The 12,260-nt window shown below is 35.3% G+C and overlaps 1 protein-coding gene across 1 annotated transcript in view; it reads left to right on the plus strand.

Annotated features, from left to right (window-relative positions):
- Positions 1-12,260, plus strand: part of LOC124556308 (bromodomain adjacent to zinc finger domain protein 2B-like) — a 379,839-nt gene that overhangs the window by 215,743 nt on the left and 151,836 nt on the right. Inside the window, exon 20 of the mRNA XM_047130281.1 lies at positions 10,844-11,042. Within this exon, the coding sequence (XP_046986237.1) occupies positions 10,844-11,042 (199 nt within the window). The remainder of the gene's footprint in view (positions 1-10,843; positions 11,043-12,260) is intronic.

The following is a 12,260-nucleotide window of genomic DNA, read 5'->3' on the forward strand; positions in this document are numbered from 1 at the left end:
AGAATGGATTACAATACAAATTTCATAAGGAAACTGTTAATACTTCTCAGTCATTCTTAATCCATTTGTGTCAGGTTTAAATGCATCACAGGTACCTTAGGACACAGATTTAAATCAGCACCCAGTCACCAAAAGGACAAGCATATCATAAAAGATGAAGAATACTATGTGATCAAAAGTATCCGGACACACCCAAAAACATACATTTTTCATATTAGGTGCATTGTGCTGCCACCTACTGCCAGGTACTCCATATCAGTGACCTCAGTAGTCATTAGACATCATGAGAGAGCACGATGGGGCACTCTGCGAAACTCACGAAATTCGAATGTGGTCATGTGATTGGGCGTAACTTGTGTCATACGTCTGTACACGAGATTTCCACACTCCTGAATATTGCTAGGTCCACTGTTTCCAATGTGATAGTGAAGTGGAAACGTAAAGGGACATGTAAACACAAAAGTGTACAGGCCGACCTCGTCTGTTGACTGATAGAGACTGCCGACAGTTGAAGAGGATTGTAATGTGTAATAGGCAGACCTCTATCCAGACCATCACACGGGAATTCCAAACTGCATCAGGATCCACTGCAAGTACTATAACAGTTAGGCAGGAGGTGAGGAAACTTGGATTTCATGGTCGAGTGGCTGCTCATAAGCCACACATCACGCCGGTAAATGCCAAACGACACCTTGTTTGGTGTAAGGAGTGTAAACATTGGACTATTGAACAGTGGAAAAAGCTTGTGTGAAGCAACGAATCACAGTACACAGTGTGACGATCCGATGGCAGAGTGTGGGTATGGTGAATTCCCGGTGAACGTCATATGTCAGCGTGTGTAGTGCCAACAGTGAAATTCGGAGGTGGTGGTGTTATGGTGTGGTTGTGTTTTTCATGGACGGGGCATGCACCCCTTGTTGTTTTGCATGACACTATCACAGCACAGGCTTGCATTGATGTTTTAAGCATAGTTCTTGCTTCCGACTGTTGAAGAGCAATTCACGGATGGCAATTGCATCTTTCAACATGATCAAGCACCTGTTCATAATGGTGGCCTGTGGTGGAGTGGTGACACAACAATAACATCCCTGTAATGGTCTGGCTTGCACAGAGTCCTGACCTGAATCTTACAGAAGACCTTTGACATGTTTTGGAATGCCGACTTCATGCCAGGCCCCACTGACCGACATCGATACCTCTCCTCAGTGCAGCACTCATGAAGAATGGGGCAGCCATTTCCCAAAAAAACTTCCAGCACCTGATTGAACATATGCCTGTCAGAGTGGAAGCTGTCATCAAGGCTAAGGATGGGCCAACACCAAACTGAATTCCAGCATTACCAATGGAGTGCACCACGAACTTGTAAGTTATTTTCAGGCAGGTGTCTGGATGCTTTTGATCGCTTAGTGTGTCAAGTATTTTGTATTGAAGTTTTTTAAGTGTGTTTTAGAACCTCAAGACGTATCGTGTAAGTAGGTTTTTTTTGGTGTGGTAAATTTCAAAGCATTCAGCTAAATATACAACACAAAATTTGTTGCATTGCCAGGCACTTTCACTTCATTTTCCTTTGTTGTAGGTCACTGCATAACATACTGTTAGTGTATTCTTTTTTTGGATTGGTGGGATGTTTGTTGAAAACCAGCCCACTTCTTTCGTTATGTGTGCAAGGGAGTAAACACTAACGCATTTCATCCTCTTGTTACAGGAGTTACACTGATTGCATCAATAAATCTGCAATGTTTACGCGTAAGCCTGAGAGCATTTTCTCTTTCTGATGTGTGAGTTCATGGTGGACAGTGTAGGCATTGAGTAAACATACGTTCAGAATACATAAAGAGATTTTGTTTCACATTTCTCATTACTAGACCGGTGGTCCTTCTCTGAAAAGTTAGAAGAGAAATCATTGTCATTATCTAAATCATAACTAAATTTGGAACTACTGTCTGTGTGCCAGAAAACCATGTGCTTGCAATATGTGTTGAAGGACATGTAAGAGTCAACAGTGGCCACACAAATGCAATGGTTGGTTGGTTGGTTGGTTTGGGGAAGGAGACCAGACAGCGTGGTCATCGGTCTCATCGGATTAGGGAAGGATGGGGAAGGATGTCGGCCGTGCCCTTTCAGAGGAACCATCCCGGCATGTGCCTGGAGTGATTTAGGGAAATCACGGAAAACCTAAATCAGGATGGCCGGACGCGGGATTGAACCGTCGTCCTTCCGAATGCGAGTCCAGTGTCTAACCACTGTGCCACCTCGCTCGGTACAAATGCAATGGTAGTGTAATGATATCAACTGAGGTGAATGTGTTAATACTGTTGCCTGTTTCACTCAACAGTTAACAAAATGTTATGTTGGTATCAATTGCAGCAATTAAAAGAGATATGGTTTAATGATTGGGAACGTTATGCAGGAACATATTTAGAATCCCATTTTCACAAGAAACTACTGTGATACTAAATATATACAGACATGAAACCTGATAAAAGTAAATACTTCAATATTGTCCCACTGGAAACAATATATTATGCTGTGTATAGAACAAAACCGAATGATCCTAACACTTAACAGCTTAAATAGGAATAACCATTTTACCAACAATACTGTACATCATGAGATATATGATTATGCACACTATTATAATGCTTTACTTGTACATGGTTTGCATACCTTGAGTCTGAATGTTTAAGGCTCTAATAGTCATGTGGACTGTAGGAACAATGTTTGTTAGGGAAAGCCTCAGATTTGTATTGAGCAACTGGTTACATGAAAATCCTTGTCCAGTGATGCAAATTTAGTTTATCCACTTTTTATGTAAATCAAATCCAGAAGTGACATGGGTGATTCTTTTCTGCATGTAATCAGAATGTACCATACTAGTTGTGATGCACCATTAGCTGGATAAAGGGCATTTAAGCATAAATATTTTGTAAGCTGAGAATCAGTTCACATTTTAATATGTGTTTTCTGATTTTTATTGCCAAGGAAGACCCAGAAGTTAGCATTTTTACATTCACTGATTCATTCCAATTTTTAATTGTCTTTTTTTAAAATTGCCACTCTTGTGTAGAAAAAAGAAATAACTTAAATTTTAATGAAAATATCCAAGACCTGCTGAAAATAATTACAAAGAGGATGAAAATAACAGAAAGGGAAACAGTTACATTTTGGTGAAGAAAGTGTGTAATGTCATTATTGACATATTGCACGGTCTTGTAGACAACATTTATTATGATTTCTGTAAGTTGATATTCCATTTATTTCTGTTTCTCATTACTATTGACATTTTACACAGGACATTCTTTGTATATGGGTGTTCTTGGGTGGGTTTTGTGTATCTTTTTGGTGTCATATGAAAGAAATTGTAAACTGAAATGATGTTAACACATGTGACATGGTTCAAAGTAGTATCCTTTAATTCTTTCTTGCTTGTATTTATGTGTTTGTTGAAATCCTTCATAATACTCTTTAGGGGCTGCTGTTGTTTATCAGCTATTTCTTTGTGTTTTCTGTTATTTTCTTCAAACTTGTTGAAAGCTGCTGTTGGTGTTATATTTGTGACTGGTGGCTATTTTGTGTACACGTATTAAAATGTAAAATATTTTGATATTTGTCAATGTCTTTGGAATATGTTCTCTTATGTCTAAGTATTTCATTTGTTTTAAAATAGTGGGACATACATAAAATTTTCATCTGGTAGTATATTTAGGAGAGAGGATACCAATTGAAGAAATCTTGTTGTAAAAACTGATGCCTATTGCTTCTCTCTAAAAAAAAAAAACAATGTTTCTCCAAAAAGTATTTCTTCCATGCTTGATTGTCTCAAGTCACACATATTTGAAACAGTCAAGTAAAGGCTTAATGACTGAGGATTGGTGTGCATATGTATAACGAATTAGGCTTTAGTATGAGATCTCATGTAACTTCATCAGACAATCCAGCAGATAACAAAACTGTAAGTACTTCTGACACTTTTAAAACTTATGATTTTATTGTTGGTTTTTAAACAAACACCACTGTGCGAAAACCATCCAGGGTCTCACTACATGTCTGTAGTCTATAGTTACTCAACTTCATCATTCTGCCCACTACTCCCTTTCTGCTTGTGGTCTTTCTGCCCAGTCTACCATTAATTTTGATTCATCTACTTGGTGTCTGTCATATTCTAACTGTCCTTTGTTGGAATATGTACTTCATTGGTTTCAAACAATGATTGTTCTCTCTCTTCTCTCTATCTCTTTTTATTTTTGTGATTTGCTTACATAAAGTAATCAAACTGATGTAGTTCTAGAAGATTCATTGTAAATATGGAGAAAAAATGTGTTATTGGAGTTATTTTCCTTTAGACATGGCTTCATGCAGTTATCATTACAAGGACATGGCTGGCTCTGACATCATAATTCTCAACATTTGCAAAGCTTCTTGTTTTAGCTGAGAGGTAGGAGCTGATTTGATTTGTGGATACCATAAAATCATAACATTGTCAACATGTAAACAAGAATTTCTGCCTATATTTATTCCCATACAAATGACTTCTGTTGTGATCATTGTCCTTTTAATTTGGTAATAAGTGCTAAAAATAAATGAGACATTAAAAAAGTAGGTATAATATCTGACAAAGAAAAAGTAGAGCAGAACAGTTTGATTAAGTGCAGAACCAAAATCTGTGGTGTCTACTTAAGATAGTAGGCTAACATAACCGCAAAGTTTTTTCTTGAAATATAAATAATAAACCAAGAATTTACTGGTTCTGTTGGAACTTCGGAATCCACTATACTATCTGTTCTCCAAGTTACTGTGATGGAATTACATTTATCTTTCCTTAATAAGTGGCCAATACACTTGAATAGCAAGCAGTACAGTCGACATCTATGTAAGATGAATCACATTGCAGTTTTTTATGGCATAACCCTTACTGAAAGTAATTTATACTGTTCTGTAATGCCCATTTTCTTCAACATTGTCTATTCCTCTGACACCATTCTAGTGAGTAGTTAATCACTACATTTTGATTAAAATTACTTGATAGTTGATGTCCATCACTTGCCGCTACAATGTTGCCACATCCGCTGCCAGCTACACTTGGTTATAGGTGACACACAAACATGCCGGGTCACTGCAGAAATGCTGTTAATGTCTAACATGGAGGAATTTTGAAAGTGGTCACTGTGAGGTATGACATAAATGGGAGATGCTTTGTCAACAGATGATTTTAAGTGAGCAAAGGCTGAACTGCGACAGGTGATGGGTTTTATAGCAGTGAATTTAAATTTAAACTCATGTAATAAACTATCCAAAACCTTGTGATGTGCAATGTATCTGAAAAAACAGCAATAAACAATCTGTAGCAGAACTAAAATCCTAGTTGGTTTGTTCATGGTGTTTAAGCCTAACCTCTACAAGCACACTCAAGGCACAAAAATTTCGTAATATGTTTGTTTGCATAGCCATCTTCCACAGCAAAGTGTTACCAACTGATTATCAGTCATGGGTGACACTTTGTTGTAGATTGTAGATGACACAAGCAGATTCCAGATGAAAAAAGAATGATAGGAAGAAAAATAAGAGCAAATAAAAAAGTCAATGCAATGATGAAAATAATGTGGCAAAGTATTAGAAATAAAAAAATTACATTTAAACCAATTAACTGAATAAAAATTGTAAGCAATGTCTTTTGATTAGGTTTAGAAAAATAAAAACAATCTGCTATATTTGATGAGATTTGAACATTGTGTATATGCTAACATGGCTTGTTTATATGCTTTGCCACTACACATCGAAAGGTTGTTATATTTATGACTCTAGTGTCCCATTTGCAATGATTAATTGACAGCCTTCAAAAATTTGGCTTCATGAAATGTCATGCGAAGCTTATCAAATGTGAGCTTATGTCTGTGATTATAATAACTATATATGTGACAATGAATCGCATATTGTGTGGAAGGATACAGGACTATTTGGTTAGCACTGAGTATGAAACGTGTGTTGTTTTTGGTGTGGTTATCATGTGTGATGAAATATGAAATAAAAGCACCTGACCCAGGATTCAGGATCCAAACACATCAGGAAAGAAAGCTGGAAAGGGTGTTGGAAGTAAACTAATTGTTGTGGCAGTTTGGCATTGGTGAATACTTTGGGCATGACAGTGAGCGCTCTGACTGGAGGATACTAGCCACAACACGTGAAGCGTCAACTATCGAGTAATTTTAATTGGCCTATAGATGACTGTTTGTACTTGATGTGGCTCTACTGAGAACTTTTGACAGAGGATTTAGTGTCTGATAATTTATTTGCCCTATAGATGACTGTTCTTACTTGATGTGTCTCTACTGAGAACATTTGACAGATGATTTGTGTCTGATAATTTCTTTCCTTTTATGTTTCCTTAAAAAAAATTATAAATTGCTGCCACATTTCTTAATTTTGATGTACTCTTTCTTAGAAAGAGAAGTACTTTTTAGTGTTACAAAATTATTTGTAGCCTAGACATATGTATAGCATTGTGTGTAGTGTGCATGTGGGTGTAAATTTGAAAGAAAATGAATGTGTGATACTGGTTTTGATTTGAGTAGCTAATTTCTGTGGAATGCGAGAACCAGTTTAGGAGTTGCGGTGGGAGGTAATCATGTGTACTTTGAAAGATAGCGTAAATGTCAAAGGTAAAACTAGGGCTAAGAATTACACATGTTGATCTTTGAAATTTAACTGCATTTACCTTATTGCCTTAGAGTTTAGTGTTACAATTTTAAAGTATATAGATATTTCATTTCACTTTCACTTGGTTTACATTTCTGGTGTTTTGTTCCTTCCACCACAAATGTTCAAAATTTCTTCGTTATTCATTTTGCTTTTGCACTGCAGCTCCCATCCTTGTAATTAGGTGTGTGTAACAAAGATTTTAAATTTATTTTATTTGGTGTGAATTCGCTTTTCGTAAGTATGATCATCTTCATTGTCTGTTATCAATGTAAGCAGTTTTCAGATTTGGTGTTAGATCATCATGATTTAGTATCTTCAGTGTTTGTTTTTATTATAACATTTCAGTTTTTGACCTGCTACCTAAGATAATGTTGGTGCGCTTACAGTTTTTATTACATACTAAATTTTGATACTACATTTTAATTACTCTCTGAGCTGACAATGAAATCTGACCTATGCTCTCATAACATTTGACTCACTTTTTTCACCAATGATTGTGCTATTAACTGATAACAATTAGTACATTTAATAATGTACTTTATGTTTGCACCTCTTAATAGTGTGTGTCTTGCTGTTGATTTCATTTCCTTGCACAAGATATACATGAATCTGCAGTCTTAAATCTGCCATAGACATTAATGAAGATATTTTTTGAAGTGTTTTAGTTCTGTGGAGTGACCCTATTGTTAACAGAATTGTATATGCATGTAAAAAACTATGCAAGTGTTCATAAATATATTTACCTATAACCAGTAGGCTTCAGTATGTAGGGGCTTAATTACTGTATGAGTAAACAATCATTGTGTCTGTGTTCTTACTGTGTAATATTAATTCTGGATAGTTTTTCTTAAGGAATACATCACATTTTGTTGGTCTTATCACAGTGTATAATGTGTCATAGCTTGTTTCCAAGGATATAGAGAGTAAGATTAATGCAGGATTATGTGAACCTGAAATCTTTGCTTAAGAATTTCATGAGAAGATGAGGCTAGTTGGAGTGCTGCAGACTGCAGTGATCATACAGGTGTAGATATCTCCAAAATCTTGTGTACCCATCCTGATTCTGCTCTTTCACAGTTCTGAATCGAATGTGTGTCTATTACAGGGAGCAGGAGGGGAGGGGAAACAATAACCAAAAGCAAAAGTCTGCCATTCTGGCTTCAGACAGGCTGATCAGGACTACCACAAAACTGCTGTCATCCTCAGCCGAAAGCATAATTTGATGTAATGTGGAGGGGCTTGGGGTCAGCACACCTGTCTCCCAGTTGTTGTTAACTTTGCAGATCTTAGAGCCGCTACTCCTTATCCAAGTAGCTTGTCAGTCAGCATCATGAGGCTGAGTGGACACCATTACAGTCCTCCCACCAAGGAAAAATTGAATCCATGTCCTCCACATGGCAGTCAACCATTCTGAGCATTTAGCTACAGAGACGAACTGTGGGGGTCTATAATTTCATTACAGTCTATTTTTAGGAAATTACACTGACTGTATTTACATAGAAGGAGATGTTAATTTGGAAGTTTATGCAATGCAGTTGACAGTCACAAATAGAAATAACAAATGACAGCCTTTGTGGTCAGTATAGCACTCCAACTGTGCATCTGTTGATAACTTTGTTTATGATGAATTTATGTTCTTTAATTGCAGTCAAAACTTCTCCTAACGCTCAACCTTTATCTGATTTCTGCTTTTTTTAACTTTTATTGCTGTGATATTTTGATTTATTTTGAATGAAGTATAAATAGCTTCAGTTACCGGACCAATGTATTATTATTCACAATGCCAAAAATAAAGAAGCTACAACAATTAAAAAAACATCATTGAAAAAACAGGAGAATGTTTCCTAATTTTGCTTTTGCTGGCAACATTTTTCTCATATCTACTTCTCTTTTCCTTGACTTCTTCAGATCAGCATCACTCTCTGAATCTTCTAAGCTTCGACTATTTCAAATAATATCTGTTTCTAGCATTTCATTATTGAGTTCTCTGTTGTCTTTCTCTATTATCTCTCCCCTGACTCTCAACACTGGCTGACTTTCATTTTTAATACATGATTATTTATGTTTTTTCACGCTTCTTGTTTGCTCTTGCTGTGTGATGAAAATTTAGGTTCTGTATGTGACTCGCTCTTTTTGCTGATCTGCTGCTGTTGGAAAGGAGAAATTTTCATGAAAATTTGATTCTAGTTTTATTTTGGTATATTTCTTTTAACATATTTTTCCTTCTTACTTGATTCCTTTTTCCATATGTTATACCAGTAATTGTTTGCTTCTTTGTAACTTAGTTTATTTTCTACTTTGTTTATTGTTTGTTTCATTCTTCCATATTTTGTTTTAAGCCCCCTCTTCATTTTTCTTTTGTACTGTTATACACAGTGAAGACTTTATTGATTTATCATACTTTTGTTTTCATTGTCTCATCTCTTCAATTTTCAGATATTTGACTATTACCTTCTGTTACTTTTTCAAAAATATTTCTATATTATCTTGATTTCTGCTACCTTCATCTCATATTCCTATTTTTTAAGGTTTTTATACATAATTTTCTGTGCTATGTAATCTCTCTCCACTCATGTGTAATTAAGATCCTCTTATTTCCCTGTTCACTATGTGTCTCTCAGCACAGTTTTCCTACAACAGGTATATTTTACTCTGATTTCCACTGCTATTTTTCATTTGTACTGGCTTACTTTTCCTCTTCTTTCTCATCTTTTGCCTCCTGTTGTTGTGAAATACCCTAGACCTTACTCTTCTTTCTGTGGTGAGTCCCATAACATATTAAATTTGCCCATTTCACTTGCTTGATTTTAGGATAGTACAGTTCCATGTAGTGTACATCCACAAGTGCTTTTCATTTGTCAGTTTTGGCAATGGTGAACTTTGGAAAATACATGTTTCTCAATTCATTCCAACTGTTCAGCATTTGCAGACATAACATTCCTCCCCTCACCTTAGTTTCTCTAAATTACTTTTTTCTCATATGAATTTTCATAATGATAAACTCGTACCACCAAATAAAGGTTGTTGATTGTATCCCTCATGCTCTGTTACATATCTTCCTCAGTGGAGATTATTACAGATAGCAACTACATTCTGAACTTCGTGTTAAAAAGTTGTTTTTAGTTACCTTAACAGTTATATTCTTACCTCCATGTCTCACTAGTCTCCCACAAACTTATCTAAATAATTTCCATTCCCCTTCCAGAAATCCAGCTTCCACAAACTCTGTGTTAGACAATTTTATACAACATTATTTTCCCATGTAAATGTTTGTCTTTTACATTTTCTACCTTATATTTCCTATTACTTTCTTCACTGCCTCTTCTCTACACTTTTCTCTCTCCCTTATATCTGACATCATAAAATTTTACAGATTTTGAAATATAGTTTATTGGTAACATTTCATTGTAGATTTTCCTCTTGTCCAGTCCTAAGCTGACACTCACAGCTAATAGCTGTACTTAGTCGTCTTTTGCATAAGCCCTTCCTTTCTTTCAACAGATGAAGAAAATCTATGGTTCTGAAAGGTAGCATGTATATGCATATTATTATTTATGACTTCATGCTGCCAACGTGTAAGTAGAAATTTTTTCATCCTAAATTTGATTATGGTAAAAACAATTAATTACATTTGTGTCTCAAAGTGATTTTTTCCCAAACTGGAATTCACTTATATATGCAGATTGTAATAAACAGTGAGTTTTGTACTTGGGAAACAATTTATTGTATTTGAGGTAGTTCATAACAGTTTTACAAAGCAATAAGAATCAGTAAATAAGACCTCTAAGCATAATCACAAATATAAAAATTCTCTTTTCCATTACTGTGATGGACTTTTCATTGTTAGTTATTACATATTGGTTGATATTTCATGTGAAATATCTTTATTTGCAATGCTTACTTCAGCCAACTGTGGCAAATATGAAGAGTTAATTTTTTTTCTTTTTAAAATTAGAACACTTCTTATAAGAAATATTACTTACAATTACTCATATTTCTCAGAGAAAATTTGTTTCTCTTCATGAAGATAACATAAGCTTAAGAAATAAATGTTTATTTTACTTTAGTATTTATACGTTTAGGAACTATCATGATTCTGCACTGTTTGTTTTGGAATGCCATTTGCATTTTATAATTATCTGTCTAGGAACGTGAGCGTAGGAGGCAACATATGCTTTTAGTTAAAGCACTTGAAGCACGTAAACGTCAGGAGGAAAGAGAAAGAAAACGCCAAGAAGTAAGAGCCGAAAAAATTGCCAGTAAGGAACGTAAACTGGAGCAACGTCGCATAGAGTTGGAACTTGTGAGAGAATTACGGAAACCTGTTGAAGATATGGAACTGACAGGTTTGCAGAAATTTTTGTTTCTTCAAAAAGTGCTAACTCCTTGTTAGCAGCACTTAATATTCTCAACTGTCTATTAATAAATTTTCTCATCAGTAGGGACCTGAAAATGGAGCACGTGATTTTGGCAAAATTAGCATTTTTGAAATTTGCATCTAACTTAAATGACTAGGTGTACAAATGTAAAAGATTGTCATACTATGTTCCCAATGACTAAGGCATGTTACTTTGAAACTGACAAAAACAAATGTGTTGATTGTGGAGCTTTCTGACTGGTTTGCTTTTGAAAAAACTTCAACACTTTTTTCAGAATGGTCTTTGCTTGTTCTCTTCTTTTGGCTCTATTTAAGCTTTCAACAAATGATTGTTTCTGCTGAGAAGCAGCAGCATTTCTCTCTGGGTGAACAGAGTGCTTCTCTGATTTAAGGTGTTTCTTGATATTGTTTTTCTTTACTCACTCAATCAGATAATTATAAAATCTGCAAAATATTGATTTCAGCCTTGCATGAGTATTCATAGCCATATGATCCATACAGTGCTACAGACAGAACTGACAAGGTGCTTAGCATAGAAGTAGAACGAAAAATAAATCTAGTTGCACCTGACACACATTATCTGTTCAAACTAGGTTTCACCAGATGATATGCAATCTATTCAAACTAGGCTTCATCAGATGATATGCAACATCATTAACTCAAAGTTGGTTATATTTTAAGTAGTACTTATATGTAGAAAATAAAGCTTTTTGTGTGGATACAATTCTCTATGAAATAGCATTTGTTAAGTAAATTCATGTTTTTGCATTTTGAATCAGAGTTCACAACTATATTCTCATTTATTGCGAAAGCTGATTTTTGGGGGTCTAATTATCAGTATTAATTGACTACTATATTAAATATAACTGAGTGATTTTATAAAATATATTGTTAGCAGTTATAAAAATAAGTGTGTTACATTCTGCCTCTAGTGGTGAGTAACACCCTGTGGTAACAGGCTATTAGGGAAAATGTTTCAGTCAGCCTGATTGTGATTTTTGAACAATTTCCCATGTTGCTTTGTGTTACATAGTTTGTGTTTCATGTCCCACAAGTACTTTGGATAAGAAAAATATGGTGTGAAAGCTGCAGGTTTTACAATTACTCAAGGCTTTTTCATTAACGTTGACAGTTAGCAGAAGTTGCACTTGTCTAACGTAGAAGCTTTTCTCCTCGCGGATCACAC

Source organism: Schistocerca americana, chromosome X, assembly GCF_021461395.2.
Source record: "Schistocerca americana isolate TAMUIC-IGC-003095 chromosome X, iqSchAmer2.1, whole genome shotgun sequence".
NCBI classification, from domain to species: Eukaryota; Metazoa; Arthropoda; class Insecta; order Orthoptera; family Acrididae; genus Schistocerca; species Schistocerca americana.